The sequence below is a fragment of the Pelmatolapia mariae genome, linkage group LG17 (assembly GCF_036321145.2).
Source record: "Pelmatolapia mariae isolate MD_Pm_ZW linkage group LG17, Pm_UMD_F_2, whole genome shotgun sequence".
Taxonomy (NCBI): Eukaryota; Metazoa; Chordata; class Actinopteri; order Cichliformes; family Cichlidae; genus Pelmatolapia; species Pelmatolapia mariae.
In genome coordinates this window covers 3,036,000-3,059,460 of record NC_086242.1, presented here as the reverse complement: position 1 = coordinate 3,059,460, position 23,461 = coordinate 3,036,000, and the positions used below count along the sequence as shown (strand labels likewise).

The following is a 23,461-nucleotide window of genomic DNA, read 5'->3' as shown; positions in this document are numbered from 1 at the left end:
ATGATCTTTCACAGCTGCTTGTATTTTATCTGAAATGCACTGTTGGTCTTCCTCTTCTTGCCTTCTGCCGCCTTTCCATCTTCCTCATCCACCAACTCCCCCCACACATTTCCTCTTGTGCATCTCAGCTTGTTACTATCTGTTTTGTGGTATCGGTCTTCAACTCACCATGGTGCCTGTCCGCCCTGACGTGGCGTACACTGGTCTGATCACTTCATTAGCAAGTGTGAAAAATGGTTCATTGTTATGTGTAAGCACTGAAATCTGCCACCTGTGCCTACCCTTGCGCAACACAAGTACATCACAGTGAGAACTGAATGAATGTGAGTGTATCTAAAGTATTGCAAAAAGGGTAAAATAATATCTGCAAATTATGTCCTAAAAGAATGTACGTTCAGTACATTCAGCATGTTGGTTCTCATGGCAAAGAGTGGAATTTGGTGTTTTAGCAATTTAGGGAAACTCTAATACAAACTAGGAGAAAGCTTAGTAAATAAAATACAAGCTATTTAGTGAATTCTTTAAAAAAACAACACACACATACTATGCATATTTTCTTTTATATATGAAGCACTGAATTTATTACCTACAAAGCACATTCTCTAGGTTTCCTGGTTTTCCTATGAAGCCTCACTTGGCCAGGTTTAACTGGATGCTAATGATAGCGAATGTTAATCTGAGCAGACACAGTTAATATAATGTTACTGCATTAGACTGGGTTTTTTTTATGTCATTTGGTTGTGCTGTGTTTACATAATATTTCTGCATGTCACATATGAAGTAAAACTTACATGTCAATGTCTAAAGTTTGCTAACACTAGCTAGCAGTAGGCGCTATAAGCTCCCACTATGGTGGAAAACTTATGAGTAATGAAATGAGCAAAAGTTGGATTCAATGTTTTGCTTGAAAGAGGAAGAAGAGTTACTTTCTGTTAAAAAATGTCTATATTGGATCTTAATCGGTAAGGTGTCTTTTCAGGTTTTACAGTGACATGACAGCCAACCATGTGATATTAACTTGTCTGGCATTATGGACATATGATGCTGACGGGTCAGGTGAAAAAGGCACAAGAAAATAATTCCCTGACTGGTTGCAAATGGTTTATGATGCGGCTGTCAACGTTAACGCATTAATGCGCATTAATCCATCCATTAACATTTTTAATGAAATTAACCCATCTGGAGCGCAGACTGACTCAAAATCCCTGAAATGTCACTGTCAACGCATTTCGGGCAGTTTGTACAAACTTTGTCCATTCTGTGCTCCAGATGGGTTAATTGCATTAAAAATGTTAATCGTGACAACGGATTAACGAGCGTTAATGTGTTAACATTGACAGCCCTAGTTTATGACAGTCGCAAGGTGAAATTGGTCGGGAGACAGTTTCTAGCTACAATACCGCAAACCGGAATAGAGACCAACTTTGAAGGAGAATGTTCTTTGTTTCCAGTTTGTGTCACAGCTTCACAAGTTTGGCTGCCACTTAGTTAGTCAGTTAGCAAACGTTTGCAGACATGTCTGTGTCTTCCTTGCAAGCTACAGGCGACCACAGCAGTCTGCTAGTGACCAAAGCGATTTAAAAAAAAAAGTTTTTTGGTGCAGCACTCGCTTTGTGACCAGTTTCACCTAGCAACAGCAAGCAACCTCCAAGAACCCCCAACCACTCAGGGAATAGACATTTTTAACACCGAAAACAATAGTTAAACACGATTTTGGTTACTTCTTCGTCTTTTCTAATTAGCTGTTCATGACTGTAAACACAGTTTAACTCAACCATGTCTAGTCTTAAACATGGTCATTCTTTTAATACAGTACACCCACTAATAACAAGCACAAGCACCCTGTACGTGCATTTTAGCGAAAGTCTTGGAATAAAATGTGCTTAAAGCTAACAGAGAAGCTAACATCACACAGTCAAAATCCATAATTTCCTTAATGACCAGCAAGCGGTAGAAGTGTTTCAAACTAGGCATTAGTTGTGTTGTTGTTTTCTAAAATCTGATATGGAGCCCAAGGAAATGCTCTAAGAAAATACAGTCATGTTTTTTTAAATCTGTTGGCTTATTTGAAGCTATTTCATAGTCTGCCTTGTAAGCTCATTTTAGAAACTCACTGATTTAGCGTCAGCGACATATGTGGGTTTTGACAAGCATGCTCATTATGTAATTACCCATCAAAGTGACAACACTGTTTATGTGACCACATTCACCATCAAAGCTGCCCACCCGTCTTTAAAAAATTAAAATTTACTTTTATTGTTCTGGTGTCATTGGTGTCACTCTTTTCGGATTTTCCTCATTTCTTTTCCTATTGACGTTTTTTTGTGTTCGTTTTCTGAAGGTGGGTTGCATCATCTGAAAACAAAACAAAATCTCCTTGGGATTTCTTTGTTCCACCCAGACAACTTGTCCTTAGTTTTTACTAGTTTTGGGGATTTGAAAGTGCATTAAAGTAAAACTCTCATAAACACACAGTTAAACTGTTGCTTAAGACCTCACAAATTGTTGCATGTAGACACAAGTGTCTTGTGCCTTGCCTTTCCAGAACCTCTTTTATCTCTCTTTGAAGCACATTACAAAGAAATAGGAGTGTGGGCTAACCCATCGTCAGACATTTCAAAAGTAATATCAGTGCCATAGCAACAAACTGAACCATTTCGACACTATGTATGACTATGTTGGCTGGGTTTTTTTAACCCTTTATTGACCATGGGCCCACCGGCGGGCCCATTTTACAGGTAAATTTGAAGGGCCGGTCAATAAAGGGTTAACTAAAGTTGACCATAAATTGAGGTAACCCTATCGATGTATATAAAGGGACTTCTTGACTAATGGATATGCAACTGTTTAGTCCACAGAATCATCTAAAGCTTTCTATATATTACCATTTGCGGAAAACTTAGTGCCCCAGTGTAAACACAGAAACAGACTTTGTTTATGGTACATACCATTTCGGTATGGAAAATGGTTGCCTTTAGATGTGCTATTTGAAGAACAGAAAAACAGAAGACGAAGCCCCCGAGGAAAAATCAACCTCCTGTTTTCCTTATCTGGTTTGTGTTTTATCATGACGGAAGCGCAATGTTTCCATCGCTTCCTCCGTGATGGTGCTAGTGAGAGGGATGGTGATGAGTGAGCAGATGCTCTGGACCGACTCGTTTGATGCCTGAGACAAGAAAACTCGTAGCCGCACAATAACGTTGGCGATTGATGTGACTGTCTCTTAGGATGCCCAGTTTCCCATTGGAAGCACACCTCATTAATCTTTGTATCAACATAAATTACAATAATAATACCACTCAACAAGAAACATCAGAGTAAGTCTTCTAAAAATATATGAGAGCCTTAGTTTCCTGCAAATGGCCCTCAGTGGTAATTATCACTGGAGGAAAATATTTGTTTCCTCCGTATTTTACGCTGTCACACCTCATTGTTACCTAATAATCTCACGGTGAAATTGAAAAATGGCTTTGAATTATATGATATAAACATGTTGTGTGTCGATAGGCTCCCATTGCATCATTTCCCTCTTAGTCTGCGTCTGCAGTCTACTGTTTAATAACTGGGAAAGAGGTGACGTAGTTTCAAAGCCGCCCCCGGCAATGTTTCCATACGTGGACCCCTCATTATTCAGCTTGTGTACAAGTGTGAAATTCCTGTGGGATTTTAAAGCAGCCGCTGCCAGTTTCAGCAGCGTCCTTTGTAATTAGCTGCCCGCTAACAAGTGGCGTCTCTCCTGCAGATTAAAGTCGAAAACCAACAGGACTTCCAGGACATCACCAGCGTGGTGGCTCTGGCAGGGACGTACGCCACCACCGAGCCCTACATCCAGTCCAAGTACGATATCAGGATCCAGAAGATCGGCAGCAACTACAAAGCTTACATGTAAGGTGTTTTTTATTGGCTTGCTGCAGCCAACTTCTGGTGGCTGTTGGTGGCATTGCAGGTGAATTTGATAGCAAAAATTTTAAGCGTTTTAGTAGGTTAATGGTAGCAAGGCATGTGGAGCCAGTGGGAAATGAACTCTCATAAAGCATCATCTATGGAAAAAACAGTTTCACCAATAATGGCAAATTATATGTTAAAGTAGCACTTTTCTTGGATTCCAGGCAGTTTTCAGCATTAATGCCTTTATTTTCATGGCCTCATGCCCCAACTCCACCCATCTGGAAGCCAGAGACATTCCTGTCAGCCAAGGATATTACAACAAAGAATTTGTGCTCAACCTTTTAGCTTTCAAGACTGTATCTGAACAATTGCTCAACCGAAATCGGAGCGGGGGGGCAAAGTAGCCAAGCCTTATCTCATCGTGTTTTTTTCCTGCCCTCACCATTAAACTGTGTTTTTGATTGGCTTTTACACAAACATTATCTAGGTGTGGATTAAAATGGTCATCATTGATGAACTGATGATAGCTTCCCCCTTGAGGTTTGTTCCTTCAGTCACACAAGCAAAAGTTGGGAGCGATTAACTGTTGCTGGAGCATTTTAGCTTGTTTTTTGCAGAAATATGAATTCATTTCCTGGTGCCCCCCCCCCTTCAGGAGAACATCCATTTCTGGTAACTGGAAGGCCAACACAGGTTCTGCCATGTTGGAACAGATCGCAATGACTGACAGGTGAGCTGGTTCAGAGATTCTCTTGGAAAAATGCAGATCTGTTTATACAGTTACACTGAATCATTCAGACATCTGTGTTCAATTGAATACACTGGCACTACTTTTAAGCATGAATCTGATTATCTCATTGTCCAAAAGTCTTGGAAGCCTTTACTGACATTTATAGCTGTTAAGTCCATTCTTCCTTTAATGATATCTGTAGTGATTATTGGGGTTTTAAACAGTCAGCTGTTTGCGTCCCTGTGCTTCAGATATCGTATGTGGATAGACTCCTGCGCTGAGATGTTTGGGGGCCTAGACATCTGTGCTGTGAAGGCCGTGCATGGAAAAGACGGGAACGACTATATTATCGAGGTCAGTGTGTTTTCATCTACAGCTCCAGGGAGAGTTTCAGGAAACAGAGGCTGAAACTTGCTCTTTCATTGCATTAGGGTGTATTTTAGATAAATAAGATCTGTCATCATGTTTCATGAGAATATTGCAGGACATCTGCAGTGCCCATTTCAAACATAACGGTTAACCAGCAGTTAGATCACTTCTCAGCAGCATCACAGGGCTAAAGCAGTTTGTGTAAGCGTTACCTTGGATTTATTCTCTTTCCCTGCTGATAATACTTTTCATATCATGGGTGAAAGTCAACCGGGAAGGGTGTAACCAGACTTGCTGGCACATGATCTTCACAGCCTTGAAAGAACGATTAGTCTGCAGACCAAACACAGGCAGCTGAATGAAAACAACATCAGGAGTCAGCGGTTGACTCACTTCATCTTCTAATCCAGTCTGTTTGTTTGAGTCTGCTGGTAAAGTTTGGCATTGGAAGTGTAGCTTGCAGTTTGTAGGCAAATAAAACTGTCATGGCGTGACTTGACGCAACCAGTTTGGTTGGAGGTTTGGGCTTTCAATGTGATGAGCGTGGCAGTAACAGTGCCTGGGACGGGGTTTCCACTGGGGCCACTAGAGGTTCACTGTTCTGTATCTGTACATACAGCATATAACATATTTTACACATAAGCATGGTTTAAAGGTGCAGTCTGTGGTTTTTTTTAGATGTATAGATGCATCAGAGAGCAACCCGGGGTTCGTATCATGCCTGCACCCTGCAGACAGTATCATGCATGCAGACTGGAACAGCCAGGGATGGAAAATACAATCTGACATGGCAAAGGTTAGCATAGCAACAAATCTATGTTGCTATCATTGTCTATTAGATTAGTTAGATAAATTATTGTTGGTCATTCACATAACATTCTTACGTACTTTTTTTTTCTCAATAATGACATGAGAATTATAATTCATTTATTTAGAATATGTGTTATGGGGCTTTATGGGTCAACTCACTTTATTTATCACTATTAAATAAAGAAAATCATTTAATAATTACACACACACGCCATCTCCAGCAGCCTCACAGGTCTCACAGCCCCAACAGAAGGAATAACTTGCACATATATGTTACTATGATCTCTCCTTGTTACCCCTAAAGCTTCCCTGGAACTCACACTTTCTGTATGTCTTACTTTTGTTCCACTCCAATAACTTGTTGTAATGCTTATTGATTCTAATCAAAGTTGTCAGTTTATTTATTTCTTTTTTTTTATATTTGATTTCTGTCCTTTTTAAAAAAATATCTGTTTATATAAAATCGTAAATACCTTACCCAGAAATGCACATTTTCCTTTAACAGTTATTCCCAGGGGCGAAGCAAGAGACAAATAGTTGTGTGCAATCAGTTTTGTTTTTAGAGCAGCTTCCTATGCCTTCAAGTCTGAGGAAATGAGCCAGTCTGGACATCTGAAATGCCCAAACTTAGGATCAGAACATGACATCACTCTGGTGACTATCTGTGTGCTGGGAGAGAGCGGTTGTGAGAAAGCAAAAAAGACCTCAAACTATCTCAGGAAGTATCTATCAGCTCCCCAGGGGTGTGTAGTCTCATTACTAGGCTGCTACGACAGAGAAACCCATGACACAGTCAAGTAGCAATGTTTCCTGACAAGCATTACTTCCTCCTCCTTTACTCCAACACTAGATGGAATTTAATTAAGTGCGACGTTGAAGCGCTGTCGGCCCGTCACAGTCAGAAACTGTTTTCTTTCTTTCTGTTTTTTTTTTTTTTGCCTCACCCTAATGAACAGTAATGAGCTACTCAGAAGCACTTCATTAACACATTACTGCAGCTGGTATCAACATGAGGCAAACTCCAGCTTGTGTCACTTCACTGGAAAATGTATAGATAATAGGGGTGCAGTATTGTTATGTAACATGACACAGTGCACCACAGCGTTTGACAAAATGACATGACAGAAAGTATTTTATATACACAGCTGATCCGACAGGATGTGTCAGCCACATGACATGAAGTAGAATGACAGTGCTGGTGTAGTCAGTGTCAGTCAGTCCATCTCTTTGGGTAAGACTGTGAAGATTGTTGCAGACCAATCAAAACACGTCCCATAGCAACGGCACTCCCCAGTGGCAGAAGCCTCACCACACCACAAAAGTGTGGCTTGAGTAACACAACAACGACCAAACACTCAATGAATGCCAGATCCCAGCGCAGCTGTGCATCCACGGGACGCACTAAGTCTAATGAGGCTTCCCATCCCACAACCCACAGGACCCAAAAGACCCACCGTCAGATTTTGGTTGCGCGTCCCCAAAGGACACTTGCTGAAGTCCATGTGATCCTATGACCAGTCCGAGTTGTTTTCGCAGCACATGGGGAGCCTACACAATAGCAGGCACATAATACTATAAAGAAATTTTATTTAATTTACCACATGTAAATTCAACAGACTTTACATAAAAGGTAGGTCTACGATGCCTTAAGGCAAGAAAAATAACACAACTTTCTAATCCTTTGAGATTATTAGTACAAAAAAAGTTTTTTAAAAAAGTTAAAAAGTTATGAAGAGCAAAGCTGTCAAAAAAAGATTTTGTACAAATGTAACAAAATAAAAAAGATTACAATGTCAAATGTAATATTTTTCTACTGGTCCACAGAAAAAAAAACCTTTTTGTATTTTTAAATATGAATATACTTCATACATTTATTATATTATACTTGTATGTGACATATGCATTTGAATGCGATATTAATATAAATCTGCAAAATAATGTTAGCAAAACTTAAAGGGCTAATGTTATGCCTAATAACGATTAGAACATTATTGGCCTTATCTTAAGAAAATATCATTATATTATAGATTCAGCCATCGGGACTGACTTTATCTCTTGACAGAGATATTTCAGATATTGTGCCTTGAAGCTAGCAAAAGAGAACAGCACACATGTTGCTATCTTGAAGCTAAAGTTGTTTTCCCAGAAATGGATGACCCTCTGGCCAGCCCTGAACTTCAACTGCACCATAATTTTCAACGAGCACATTTCACTTTTGCTCTGTAAACATTTGCCATGCAGCCCGGTATTGTCCAGAAAACACAAAACTTTGCTGCTTAGTAAAAGTACAGGAAAGAACTACAGCAGATCCAGTCTTCTGTTAGATGACTCTGTATCCTAATAAATCAGCAGGGTGGATCCCGCTTTAGCTTGCCACCGCACGCCGTTTGAAGTGGGGCCTGGCGGTCTTTTACCAGGCCTGCATTCAGTCCCCTGTGGTAATGACTCAACTGGCCAAAACACCGTGCCACACCCGACCTCGCCGCCAAATCCTAGCCAAGAAGCTGGGTACACACAAAAAAGGGGGAGCTTTAAAGGGTTCTTTAGTTTGGGAAGTGGTTCTGTGCAGAACAGAGAAATCCCAAACAGCTGTGAAAAGCAAAGAAAATGAGTGGAAAAGACGAATAGTTTGGGTGTCCTCAGTTTGTTATAGGCGTTCTTAGAGGCTCTTTTAAATAAAGCTTTTGATTTGCTTTCAATTTTTTGTCATCAAATGTGGATTTTTTAATCAATTTAGATTGTGCTTACAAAGGACGACATAAAAACTTCTGTTTTATTCATTATCACTGACAGATTGTTCCACGACTTTTCAACAATTAGCTTTTTTGAGAAAGTTTTTGCAGTGTGTAGCAAGCCCACAAAAGAAACAGCCCTATAATGCTATGCAAAAAAAGCTTTAAATTAATAAGAAATAAAATAGATAAATTTAAACCTACAACTGCCTTTGGGTGCCCTCTTCCTTGCTAGGTGTAGTTTCAGTCCGAGTTTCTGTAGAGCAGTGCACTCTTGGTTTCTTGTATTACGCAAAGAAATCATTAAATAAATCTTACACTTTGGTCCGTAGTTTGCTGTACTAAGACGGCTTTTGTAGTTTTGCCTCTGTATACCACTACAGTGGATCTTAAATCAGATAGTTAATATGGAATTGAAATGCTGTATTTCAAGGGGTTTTACAAAATTATTAGATGAAGTTTTCAGGATTTATATTTTTATGCAAATCCCCCATTTTCAGAATCTTAACAAATAATTGGACAATTGACTGAAAAGCTGTTTCAGGGCCAGGTCAGGCCTGTTCCCTTGTTTTGGAGTAACCAAATCAAAAATCTACCCTTCTAAATTATTTACATTGGGAGAAGCAGCTTCACCATAGCTATCAAGCCAAGAACACACGCAAGGAGGTAGCAAGTGATGTGCAAACCACTGGTTACACTCATAGACAGTATAAATCATGAACTTAGCCATAGTTTCTGGTCCTGGTCCTGTTTTGGAGCATCAAGTTGAACATTTTCCCGTTGCCATCTTTGCAACATAGAAAAACACTGTGGATCAGACGGTGAAACTGGCGAACGGCATGTTATTGAAAACTCATTAGCTGGCGATGTGTCGATTCCGTACCACAACTAATCCTCAGCTTTTGGAACCAAAATTTACAAAAAAGACTAGATTTTTCTATTCAATATGGCCCAAAACAAGTGAACGAGCCAGCAGGAAAGTGTTTACAGACAGGAAGCCATTTCTTCTTTTTGCAGCCATAGCGATCACCATATGATAACCTTAAACAGATTGCAGGTCTTAGATGCCAAGTTTTGTTGCTCTGGAAACTAGCTCCATGTTCTATACCAGGGGTCCCCAACTCCTGGTGTCCTGCAGGTTTTAGATGTGTCCATTATCCATCACAGCTGATTCAAATGGCTAAATGACCTCCTCAACATGTCTTGAAGTTCTCCAGAGGCCTGGCAATGAACTAATCGTTTGATTCAGGTGTGTTGACCCAGGGTGAGATCTAAAACCTGCAGGACACCGGCCCTTGAGGCCTGGAGTTGGGGACCCCTGTTCTATACTGTCTATGGCTACACTCAAGATCAAGAAGGCCAGATTAAAAAACTTGTACTGTTCTGAAAAGATTAACTTGTAAAAGAATGATGGGAGAAAAGGCGATCAGTCAAACATGGTGGAGGCGGTGTTATGGTATGGACAGCTGTTTAAAATGTGCCCAAAATTTTGAAAAAGAGCCTAAAGAACAACTCTAGCCTGTGTGAAAACAACAAGTGGCTGCTCTGCATCGTACCCCAATCACCCCCGAACCGGTCGGAGCAGCTGGTTGCGCCTCCATGAGCCTGGATCTGCAGGTTTCCTCCTTTTAAGTGTAAATTTTTCCCTCCCACTGTCATGAGTGCTTGCTTAAAAGAGGTCGTTTGATTTTTGTTTTTTTCTCTACATTGTTGTAGGCTCTTTACCTTGCAATATAAAGCACCTTAAGGCGACTGTTGTGAACTGAAGTGAGTTAAGTCTTTGCCTGCATCAGTATCTTGTGCCATAATAAGTCGCATTCATTTGAATCTAAGCAAACACCAAGTGTGTGCTAAGAGGCCGGTTTGTCTGAAATTGGACTAAAGAACATATTTGGGATTTAACTGATACCACTAATAAAAACAACTTCAGCCACAGAGAGATCCAGTACAGTCTAATCTCTGCCTGGCATATGCTGTGTACCAGAGGATAAGCACACACACACACACACACACACACACATGCATGCATGCCTGCTGATGTGTTTACAGCCTGCAGCTGGGGTGCGGTGCAGCAGCTTCTTCCACCATGATGGGCATCTACATCCTAGCCAGCAGCAGCAACACTCCTTTGCTCCTGTTTGTTTTGGTTTTTAGGGAGGAGGACAGCAGGTCTCTGAGCCTCATGAGGCCTGCGGTTCTGCAGCACACATGGACCTGCATGTGAGCTCAAGTGCTGGGAAAAAACATTTTCCTTGTTTTTTTTCTTTTTCTTTTTTGATTACTTTAATTATTTGTGTGGCAATGGGTTTGGTCTATGCCCTTCAAAGTCATGCCCCAGCAACATAATATTTACAGATGGAGCCACTTTTTTTTGCAGATCACTGGAAATTCTAACTTTGGCTTCTTGTGTGTGTTCAGATAAACCTATTTAGTTTATCCAGAGCTTAACTAGAGAAGCCTGTGAGCCGTCAAAATGAAACTGTTGTAGAGTTTATATGAACCTACACATATAGAGAAATAAACTAAAGCATCTTTTTTTGCTTCTGTTTATGTGATTGATTGCCAGAGCACCGAAGACCTCCTGAGAAGACAGAAACTCACAGTTTTCATCACACACTTCTTTATATCCTCCAAACTGTGGTTGCCACAGGGCTGTAAAGCTTGTTTCTGACCCCAACAAACATGTGATCTACACTAAATGACTCATCACGTGTGTCCACACACAGTGTTATCACTAATATCACTTGAGGGTCAGAGTAGAGGAATTCTGAATAAGAGGTAACATCCTGCCATCTAGTGGGGGAATTTTAACACTTCAGCTGAGGTCTGTTTGTTTTCTGTCTCTCCAGGTGATGGACAGTTCAATGCCTCTGATTGGCGAGCATGTGGAGGAGGATAAACAGCTGATCACAGAGCTGGTCATCAACAAGATGGCCCAGGTGCTGCTGGGAGTTTCCATGCCTCAGCCTTGTACTGTTAAGGTACAGAAAGCTTTTAAACAAGCTACTACTACTACTGTAACTCACTTTTTTCATAGTACCAGAGAGTAATTATAAAAACTGCTACTAATTACAAAACTTTGTTACTACTTCTACCAATAATGCTAATAAAATTTTTCTACTATGGATACTTATTATCAGGTCTGTTAATTAATAATTTTGTCACTGATGAACACTATAACGCTACACAGTTTTACCAACTGCAGTGACTACTGTTGGAGTAGCACTGTAATTACAAGCAGTGCTTGTATGGCCATACTTTCACCTGTATTAACACTGATAATGCTGCTGTTATTTTTACTGATACTGTCACCACATTTTAAGTATAGGCGTGGTTAAAGTAAAATTACTGCTTAATTCCAGTCCTTTAAATGAGTCGACACAATAATAAGCTATGGATGGAATTTGAAATCAAGCCCAGTGTTAGTTCGGGAAGTATCCTGACACTCTTCTGCAAATTCAGTAGGGAAATCTAGTGGAATACCCATCTGCAAGCTGCTTTGCAACCCACCTTCACTGTTTTCATCGCTGTAGCCGGTTTAATCGGTGCCGTGTCTGTTTTCATTTTTGCCTGGATCTCACCGCCGTTCCCTGAACAGTACCATGGCAGAAAGCAATAGTATTCTTTTCACCATGTTGGTGCAGACCACAATGGAATTTAGACCTTAATGTTGTTAAACAGGAATAACAGATGTATAGCATCTAGGTAGCTATATGTTTGTGGACATTTTCAGGTGTGGAGGGGGACTTCATGACACCATCACCTGCCAGTCAATCAGAACAGTAATCCAAATAAGTTTAGCCATTTAAAAAAATCAAACTTTTGACAAAATCGGTAATGAGAAGATGGGTTTTACTTGAGAAAGCCTTCAGTGCCAGACTTTACACTTCTTTGTGTTCTCTCTACACCGCGTTCCGAATTATTATGCAAATGATATTTTTCTCTGTTTTTCCTAAATAGTCGATTCAAATGACAGTCGGCATAATTTTCGAGTCATCGACCAATCGAGTATAATTCAAATGTAACTGAACAAAACTCCCAATTAAAACAGTATTTTTTTCAAAAATAAAAAACTTAAAATGCACTGTTCCAAATTATTACGCACACAGAGTTTCAAAAGATTTTATAGGTTGTAGAGAATTGAAAATGGTCATTTGTTGAATTTGCAGCATTAGTAGATCAGTTTCACTGAAATCAAAAGCTATTTCAATCAAAAACATCTTAACAGGTCAAGTTACATATTAACCAGCCCGTTCTCACTCCCGAGGCGTAACATGCTGACGTTTTGTCACGTCCCGCGGCGTTCCTGAGGAACGCGAAAGGTGACCTTCTGCGTTCTGATGGTACGCGGCGGGTTATGGCTGAATTCCAGTGGAATGACGGTCCCGTGGTAATATACGTTCCAGCCATGTATTCCAGCCGTAAGCCTAACCTTATCCCTAACCCTAACCATAACCCTATTCCTAACCTTAACCAGCACAGAAATGACATGAAATAGTGTTTTCCAAAGATTTTAAGAAAAAGAACGAACATGTGTGGATTGAGTCCAAACGGTTCTCATGTTTTCTCATTTTTCCGATCTCGTCATTTAGGAACGTGCCCGAAAACGTAATATGTTGACGATTTGTCACATGGCGTAAAATATTACGCTTAGGGAGTGAGAACGTGTTGTATTAACATAGGACCCCTTATTTGATAGCAGTTTTACAATTCTTGCATCCATGGAACTTGTAAGTTTTTGGAAAGTTTCTACTTGAATGTCTTTGCAGGATGTCAGAATAGCCTCCCAGATCAACCACTTCACTAGCGCCCTTGTTTTGTTTTGTTTTTTTCAAACTGTCATCACAATTAATGACTTCCACATATAGTATAGATTGCATATTGTTGGTTCATCAACAACCATATAGCTTGAAGCCTGATTGGACCATCTGAAAGGAAACAGCAGGAGGAAAGCTCTGTGATGGTTTGGGGTAGGATATGTTGGAGCTGATCATCTGTGGCATCAACCTGAGTTGATGTATTTGCAAAGACAATCGAAATGTCTCAGCGTGGAAACTGTTCCCTTTCCATGTTTTCAAAAATGTGTTGTTGTCATGGTATTAGCAGTAAAATCCAAGCATTTTTATGTAAACGATGCTATATCTGTGTCTTTTTGTGTCTTCTTCAGACCACGCAGCCCAGACGAGGTAAGTAAAGTGCTTCATTATGATCCATTCCACTATCTTCTGTGGTGATACAGTACAGAGAAATAATAAGCCTGTGCATCACGTGTTCATGTATGGTAGGGGGACATCGTTCCGCTTCTGCCTCTCCATCTCAGTCGGCCCAGGGATCCCCTCAGAGAGCCCGGTCCGCCACTACGTCTCCCAGCCAGGCGTTCCAGCCCGGTCCCATCCCTGCCTCTTCTGGACCTGGAGCTCAGAAACAGTCACCGCAGCTGAAGTAAGTCCAAGCTGGGGTTCTGTTAATCTCACACATGACTTTGGTTACCATGTATGATTTTCCTCGTCGGGTAGCTAAACCGTCTTCGTCTTCGTCGCGCAGCAAATCGCAGTCGCTGACAAACAGCTTCACGGAGACGTTACGAGGAAGCTTGACCGACGACGAGGCCAAAGCCGAGACCATCCGCTCCCTCCGACAGTCCTTCGCCAGCCTCTTCTCTGACTAAAAACGTCCCTACAACCTTCCTCTTCCTGTCATCAGGTTTCAGAAAATAATAATAATAATAATTGCTTACTCTGTTTGTTATGGAGTCGCCTCTCTCCTTTCCATGTTTGTGAAGTTTAACACTGGTGCAACCCTCTGTCCTCAAATCAGTGATCAATCTATCACTAGAAAGGCCAGTGGATTTCAGAGGACCTACACCATGTTGACTGGAGATGGTAGATTTTAAGATGTCACCAAACCCCCATTCACTTTTCTATTACTTTCAGGGAGCTTTGTTTTTTGCTAATTATTCCATATTCACGTTTAATCTACGAAACTCCTGAAACATTTTTAGTCACTCCAGTGTTGTGTTTAAACCTAAAACTTATGCATAGAAATTGAACTTCCTAGAAAGCAAAACCAGCCAATGGCCTTTTTAGTGGTAGGTGATCACAGTAGATATTCATATTCTCGCTCGTGCTGCTTGGTATATAATTGTTATTCTGCACTCTCTTTGTCCAACCGGTGAAACTATTTCTGTGTTCATATTTCTACATTTATGTACATCCGTCTATCTTCAGTTTCTTTATTTGACACAAATTGTTTGCAGATGTCCATGGCAATATTCTGATCTGAACCAGTTCCACCTGAGTCATGAGAAGCGTACTGAATCCTCTCGCTTCACCAGCGGTCTCTTAAGCATCTTAGCCAGCAGCAGCATTTCTCAGACATCCGTGTGCTGTAGACACATATTGGCTTATGTAGTGACTCCTCTGCCTTGGCCTAACTTTACCAAAGTGCTTTTTAATAACAAAAAAAGAACAGTTTTTTTTAAAAGAAACAACCCCTTAACTTGTTTGAGAACACAATCACACAGCTAAGAAAAACCTTTGAGCTTGTGATTTTTTTAACGAGGTGCAAATGCTGTACTGGCTTACAGCCATCGTCTTCCATCACAGCTCTGCTCTTCCCCAGCAAATTGTTCCTTTTCTTAATCTTTTGTGCTTCGTTAATAGCACCGTGGGGTATTTGTTGGTGTGGGGATTGATCTAGCAACTAGTACTGGTGAGTCTTTAGAAGCAAACAGCAAGGGTCTGATATTTTAATCATCTGTCTCTTGTTCTCTGTCAGCTAGGATTGCAGCTCATTTATTGTAGTTCTTTTTAGGAGTTTTGCTCTGTAGCAGATATAACCTACGCACACATATACCTGCAGGAATGGCAGCCATCCTCTTCTAACATCCGTCACTGTTTTGGATCTGCATGTAAATGAATGTGATATGTGGAGCCAACCTGTTTTCTTCCACAGTTTATTTGATGGGAGCTGACGCTTACTTTGAATTTTCTGAAAAAAAGTGCATTTTTGGGTAACTTATTATGAAATTAGACACCAAGTACTTTTGGTTTATCGTAGATGGACTCTGTAGATTTTCAGCATATTTCGCAAGATGGAATTTGCATACGCAATGAAGCCTTCAAAGAAAAACTCTTAATTGATAACTGATGGCAAAGATCTCTTATGACTATTCATTAGTTTGGTCTGAAGGGTATGCAAAACATCTTTGATAGTTTACCAAAGTCTTAAATTTCCAAAATATTCTTTTAAAACTTTTTTTCAAAAAATAATGAGTGAGCTACAGATTTTAGCTTCTTGTAGCGGCAAGCTCGGAGACACAAACTGACTACATGATTTTGCTTTCCATGCAAAGAACAATCAAAGTATGATACTCTATATAAATTGGTACTTTTATTGGAAAATTATCAAAATGGTAATGGTAAATAATAGTTTTATCTGAAACAACTAGTCTTGTGACCTAGAATGAGCTTGTAATAGTTTCTCCCACCTTCCATTTAATTCAGAATCTGGATCTTTAGTAGTCTAAATGATAATCCCAAAGCCAGTGTTAAATGATGAAAGTTCCAGAAAAGGAGAAAAAAGTTAACTAGCCATTTTTGCAATAATTACATTCATTGCAGGAAAATAATTGCCACCACAGATTGCATATTTATCCTGCAAAACATGGAAACATTACAGTGGCAGTGACTAAAGAGAGCATGGCTTAGCGGATGTAAATAAAGTGAATTCATGCTTTGTTTAGTTTCCTTAGCTTCAGCTACTACTCATAAATGTAACTAACAGGTTTCTTTCTTCCTTTGGAGCAATGTTAGTGTGGTGGCAATTTTTTTCTGCATTTTTCAAATGGCTGGTTCTTGAGTTCAACTAGAAAGCTAACTAGCTAGCTAGAATGCAGCTAGTCAGCTAACAGATTTTAGCAGTAGTGGCTTATTAGCTTGCTACACCAAAGGGGACGCCATGGGTTTGTTAAAAATAAATTAGTAAATTAAACTTAAATATGCATTTCTGATGGAAACGGTTTGAGGCTAAACATACTAGGATACACGAAACAACAGAATAGTGCTAACTAAAAATAAATTACATGAAAGTGCTAATTACTCCTAAATAACTTCAGGAAGACCATTTCAAATTTTAGTCTAGCTAAATGTTATTTAAATCATGGCCAAGAGAGTATGCTTTGTTGTTTCTATCTTCCAGAGAGAATGTTCCACTTCAAGAAAAGGCATTTGTGAGTTTTCAATGCTAGCTTGGTCAACTTGGTTGGGGTTTCAAAGGTCTAAAGTTCCACAAATGTATTTATTTATTTATAAAGAGCAGGCTCAATCTGCTCGTGTTAACCATCCTTGACAATTTAAATATTACTTTATTTTTTTAAATGCTCATTAGGCTTTAAAGTAACAACATCGTGGTTTTTCCACTGTAGGCAGTAAGCTAATTCTCCTGTCAGTTGTCATGCTAGGGCAGATAAACACTAATGTAATAATTACTTTGCTTGTATTTTTCGTTTTGGAATAATGAAAATATTGACATTGCTTACTGTGATTCTTTTGTTTCAAGTTATCGCTGGCTGTATTAATTCTGACTTTTTGTCAAATTCTCATCTGTAATCTCAGATTTACTGCAGTGTCTTGTGTTAAACACATTTGCAAGCATCTCGTAGCTTTTGGTACTGTGTCAAAGTGGACCAAATCTGCATTTGATTGTGAGGCCCCTTAAAGGTTTACATTAAATTGTTCCATCTTACCTGTAAAGATTATTGCCACTTCGTATATAATACTGCAGTGTGATAAGCCATAACCAAACCGTGAGGATTTCCTATCCCTTATGTGCCACGCAATAATGGCTGTGACGTCGCTGATAAATTGAAATGTTAACTTTAAACACTGTGTCTATAGCCTCTCTTGTCCTGGAGAGAAACAGCAGTTACTCTTTCTGGATATCAAGGTAATCTCAAGATATAATTATTTGCTCATTCTGTCAGGATGAAAGATGAAAGAACTATGATGTCACTTTTCTCACATTTTGGGTTTAAAATACAGTTTAGGATCTGGCATGTTCCATAAATCTGTTTTATTGGGTCAAATTATAAACAATGACCGGATATCAAATAATTTTAGTTTTGTCACTACTGTAGGTTTGCTTCCCTTTTGTCTGAGGGTCAGATGTGGTCTCAGCTGTTTTAGCTGGACGCGTACCCGATAGTTTCTGAGCTGATTTAATTGGAACTGAGCTGCAATGTTGATTGGTAACTACCTCAAGTTCAGCAGTGCTCTGCTGAAACTGACAATAGAGTGGTAGTATTGGACAAGATTTTGTGCACTGAGCATGGCTTCATGTTATAACTGATGTGCTCATAAAACAATAAGCCTGCTGTGGTAAAACAACATCTAAGTGCAGAAAGAATGAGAGGAATATAATTTTGTTAAAGTCAAATATCGAGTCAGACATTTTAAAATTCTTTGTCTCAAAATTCCCCCCCCAGTTTATACATTTCTCCAGTTTTTCAAAATTTTATTTAATTTATAAATTGTCTTTCCTCTTTCATAACATGTCAATTAAAGAAAACATTATGTAACGTGTTACTAGAATGCAATATAAATTGAAATGATTTGGGCTCTTGAAGGTATCTGTGTCAAAATCTTATTTGAATATTGTATGTTTATTATTTCAAGTGATGTTGTGCTTACTATACTGTACATGTTACAGATTTCATATTTATGACAGATATTTTGATGTCACTTTTAAGAATTTTACTTCCTTTATGATGAAACATAGACTGTATATCAAAGATGGACATGGCCACTGCGCTAGCATGTGTTGGTTTGTAGTTAACAATCCTAGAGCTTTCACTTTCACATTTTGGTCATCAACATTTTGGTCTTTTGAGTGTATTTGGAGCTGATTAGTTAACACTTAGACTAGCTAGTTAGACTTGTTACCAAAGTGCATCCGTTATTCACTGTGATATTAATTTGGATGCCAGTTTTTGCTAACAACAGGCTTAAACCAAATGTGTAAACTTAAAAAGGCTGTCCCCCTAAAAAGCCTAGTGCTGGAAAAGCAAGGATGAAATTACAATTAGGAGGTTAGCTTACTGTCATTAACAACTTAACCATGGGCCAAAGCACTGCTAGCTTTAAATAGACTTAAAGCTAGCATTTAAGACCATAAATACATCAATAAAGTGAGAATTTTCCCATTTCTTTTACAATAGAATTTCTTTTTGAATCCAGAAGAGTCGCCCCCTGCTGTCATTTAGAAAAAATGCAGGTTTAAGGCACATCCTCACCAGCTTCACTTTTCATGTCCATCTTTAACATACAGTTTGTGGGTTTAAAAGGGCACTCTCACAGGTATTTACGCCCCAGGTTTACTTCTGCTCGCTCTCTTTGTCTCTATAGATGTAAGCATTTCTAGGAATCCCAAAAGGTTGATTCTGTTCTGGATGTAGCTTTTTCAGTGGGAGAAACAGGTTTCCCCAACCTTACAAACAGGAGATTTGCAGAATAACTGTCACTTGAAATGTACTGTTTATAAGGTTGGGGAAACCTGCAGTCAGCTGAGACTGAAAACGTCACTCGGATGAGTGACGAAATGTTTCTCCCACTGAAAACACTACGTCCAGAACAGAATCAACCTTTTTTGGATTTACTTAGCTGGACGATTGAGCATGCATCAAGACATTTCTAAGAATAGTTCACATATCATTTGTCATCGTAAAGAGAGAGGTGTTTGAGTTAAGCAGGTTGATAGCTATCTTAGCCAATCACAGTGCCAGATTCACCTGTTTCTCCCAAAACAGATCGCTGATGTCACCAGTGCTATATCTGGGAACTTTTACAGTGTGTATGGAACGTATGCTCATTTCATAAACCTTTTTTTTTATTTCCCCAACATTGTTTTAATTTAATATATAATTTGGAGCAAAGGCAATACTCTGCTACCGGGGTTGGCTCATCGTTATTTGCTCTGGGTGTGTTGAAGTGATACATAGTGTAAGACTGAATTAATATGCAGCCACAGAGACTTACAATGAAATACAGCTATTACTGAAAGCAAACTCAACTCTACTTTAATGTGGCATATGTACATGAGAGAAATAATGCCATTGCACGGGTTCATTTGCCAATTTTTGAGTTCACTGTGTCCCTTCCTCTCTGCTGAATGGTGGGTGATATTGTAAGTGTATTAATGTTGTGTATATTGGTGTAAATGTGGCATGAAAACCAACCCCTCTTGTGTGCCTCAGGTGTATAAATTTAGGCGTTATGTGATCTCGATGTCTGGCTGCTTATTTGTGAGAAGTGTGATGTAATTTATTAGTATTACCATTATTTCTGTACTTTTGTTCTTTTGTCTGAACGAAAGATTTCTGTTAATAAAGTAAAAACTTTTATTATACCTGTTGCAGTGCATTCCAGTCTCTATCAGTCATCTGCTGAGCTCCACTTGATCAGATTTGAAGGTTTTTTTCTCCATTTATGGTCATTGAAACAGAACGCTTGGCTATTACTGTACTTTTAAAAGCCCTGTTTGAAAAACGCAACTTTCAGAATATGTAGCGATAATCCCAAAATCCTTTCATCTTGGATTATTACCCTTTTTTATTTCTCTTGGCATGATACTCAGGGTGTTAAAAGCTGACTGGCAACACAAGGCCATGGAGAAAGAAACCTGCCGGCATCCGGGGCTCCCTTTCATCTGCTGCCCACTTCACGTCAGGTCCAGAAATTAATTGTTTTAAGAGATAATATGAAACACACTCAGCTGTGAATATGTCACTGAGCACACACGAACGTGTTACGAATTCTCAAACAACACGATCATCATTCAGGTATTACTACTTTACGACCGAATGTGACAGCCAGACTCGAAATATTTTATGCCCAGCTTTAAGGAGTAAAGTACTCAAGAAGAACTGAACTGAGACGATCGTATTTTTGTGGCCAACCTTAAATTCAAACTACAGTATTTCTTTTCCCCCTTTTTTAATCACTTTGGAGCACTAGAATAAAGTGTAAACAGATGTAGGTGTGCAAAATGTCTGAACTTAGAACAAATTTTGAACACTTCCTCTTGTACGTAAGTATGCAGGTCCAAATAAAAGCTGCTTTTTAGGTTAACAAATACAAGGAAAGTTCATAAGGATATTTTTTTTCCTTGCATCCAGTCATGATGAAGTGATGAGCCCTGTTGCCCGTCCACTAAAAGGTATGAACAAATATTTATGACACCTTTACCAACACCACTGATTAAATGATGCACATGTTTACACATCAAGCAGACACTGATCAGCACTAGCTTTCAGTTAGAGTTGTGTTTCTGTTGCAGTTCATTTCCACCGTATGCTGAAAGCATTATGTGGCTCTTGAGCAGCTCTGTGTACATCGCCTAGTCACTATAAAAACAAAAAAGAGAACCTTTGAGCTTTTAACCTAAAGCGAATACTATGTGTTCATCAATCACTGTGAGTGACCCCATTCACATTACACACTCATCGTTTTATCTCCTTTTTTTTATAGTAAAAATACTCATTGGCATTGGTATAAAATTTACAACATGACACAACATCATGGACAAGAAAAAGACTGACTTTACCTCCAACTGCAATATTTGTTTGTCAAAAAGATAATCAAAAATCTAATTATTTAAAATTACTTACACAGTATAGTAATATTGGTGGGGTGTGTGTATACTAGCTTGACTGTATCATAACTTTAAGAAAGAAACCCACTACCTATACTGTTCGCATCATCCAGATTTATGTTACTTCACTACAATATAAACAATGTGCCAGTAAGAACACCACAATCTGGCAACCCAATAGAGAAGATAGTTATAACAAATACAAAGTGAATGATTTACTGTTTATATGACAGAAGTTGAAACGCTAATATGGAGGTAGCCAGATACAATAACGCGATTATTGTGGCTGAGATGATGATGTTCGTCTCAGCCACAGTAAGATGGCAGCATATTAGCTTCTACAAATCGGAGCCCGCTTGTGTATTTTTAATGGATTAATTCTAAGTTTCTCTGAATACATCAGTGTGTTGGAAGATGCACTATTAATGTATTTTTATGGGTACAACATTCCCTTTTTCCTATTAAATTACCTAAAAATTACTTACTGTACCTTTAAAACAAACTAATGATTACAACTGTGTGACAACAAGTGTACACATCTTATACCTTTCCTTTTCTAACTCGTTTTAATTCAAAGTTCCCACTTTGGTACATCCAGGTGACATGTAACACTCATGTAACATGTCCCAGTTAATATAAAGCATTTTAAACTCGAAACACAGTGGATTAACAAACTCTTTTACCCGCCTGTTTTCTTGGGATTTGAAGCTCCTCGAGTTATTTAGTATGAAATCAATGAGATGGCAGGTTTGTGTTCTGCAGATCAACCCAGCTACATTTAACATCAACTGATTTAAGGAGGGAGAGACTGCAACCTAATTCTTCCCCAAGAATTCATCCCACATGCTGATTTATGTTATCTTTACAAAGGTGTTAAACTCTCTTCCCTACGATGAACCTCTGACCTCTCACAGCACCCGGTGCCTGCTCTCACTCTTTGTTCTGCAGTTCTCAGTTGTTTCACGAACCACAGTTGCATACCAGACCACTGGCAGCCTGATGGTAATCTGCTGCCAGTGTAATTTCTTGCATTCTTAAGGTGGAATGTCCAATCTTTTATCAGCCGCAGGTCCCTGCCTGCCTGCCTGCAGCCTCCACTGGCTGAAAAGAAATCCATTCCCACCACACTGTAGTGTGCAAATATCGATGAAAAATAGATGTATGAACTAAATTACCCTTCACCTCTTACCTCCAAATGCTGTTTGGGGTAGGAATCAAAGGGTCTTTACACATTTCCACAGTAAATTGATTAAACCAGTAGGCCAGTAGGGGGCATTGTCCACTCAGCGATACCCAGTCCACCCCTCCTAACTTTTCAAGGATATTTAAGCCTTCATCATGTTTCAGGGAAAGCACCTTCACACATCTTCATTTGCATCTCCTGGAAAACAAGTCAGTGCCGTCTCAGACGATAGTGGCACCAGCCTGTCTCTTAAGGATGGAAACTGGGAGTGATTTACCTGCAAGATAACAGACCAAAGTATTTTCAACTTCACTTATTTTCCCTAACATGCCAGCATTACACCTTATTAGGTTTAGGGCGCTGTTACAATAGTTGTGTGGTACAGTTGGGATCTGTGTAAGTCATGACACAGCACAATAAAGAAACATTAAAGCGCCCCCTAGTATACATTTTTAAAGGAATAATATGAAAAAGAAAACTGTGTAAAGTGGGTAATGTCACTTAGCCTGACAGATCCATACAGAAGTATCATGAGACTCTGTTGTTACCTTTGTGCTTTACATATTTTAGTGTCTTTTGGCTTTTTGTGGTTTCAGTTCATTTGCTCTGTTTGGTTCAGTGCAGTCGTCGGCAGCTGTTTTCAACTAAAAAGCTGTGATAGCCCCATTCTTAGGGGGAAAAGGCAAACATCCAATTATTTGAAGATTTCCATGTCTTTCTCAAAACCACGAAGGCCGTCCACACAGCTCCAAATGAATAACAATCTTTCTCAGTTTTTAAAAATATACTTGCCAGCACATCAGTCCGGTATTACACAGGATGCTTCAAAGCATGAACAGCTTCAATCCAGCAGCATCAGAATAGGACTTGTCCAGGTAAATGTGAAGAGGAAAGAGGCAAGAAGGTGTTGCTTAGCAACAAATGGAACATCAACACATGAAAACTGCACAAATAATTATTACATTTTGCATCAATGTTGTTTGAACACACACGCAAGCACTGCAGTGATGCAAAAAGCTGCTGCTAGAGGATCATACATAAACAGTTCCTGTATGAAACTGTGAGATTGTAACATCACAGTTTTCAGAACAAGTTTCACTC

General features: G+C 39.3%; 1 protein-coding gene across 1 annotated transcript in view; it reads left to right on the top strand.

Annotated features, from left to right (window-relative positions):
• The window catches only part of LOC134646907 (synapsin-3-like), a 133,663-nt gene extending 113,785 nt beyond the window's left edge, over window positions 1–19,878 (top strand). The window contains exons 8-14 of the mRNA XM_063500939.1: window positions 3,743–3,885; window positions 4,544–4,618; window positions 4,870–4,972; window positions 11,379–11,510; window positions 13,697–13,715; window positions 13,815–13,971; window positions 14,074–19,878. Coding sequence (XP_063357009.1) covers window positions 3,743–3,885; window positions 4,544–4,618; window positions 4,870–4,972; window positions 11,379–11,510; window positions 13,697–13,715; window positions 13,815–13,971; window positions 14,074–14,197 — 753 coding nt within the window. The 3' untranslated portion in view covers window positions 14,198–19,878. The remainder of the gene's footprint in view (window positions 1–3,742; window positions 3,886–4,543; window positions 4,619–4,869; window positions 4,973–11,378; window positions 11,511–13,696; window positions 13,716–13,814; window positions 13,972–14,073) is intronic.
• The last annotated feature ends 3,583 nt before the right edge of the window (window positions 19,879–23,461 follow it).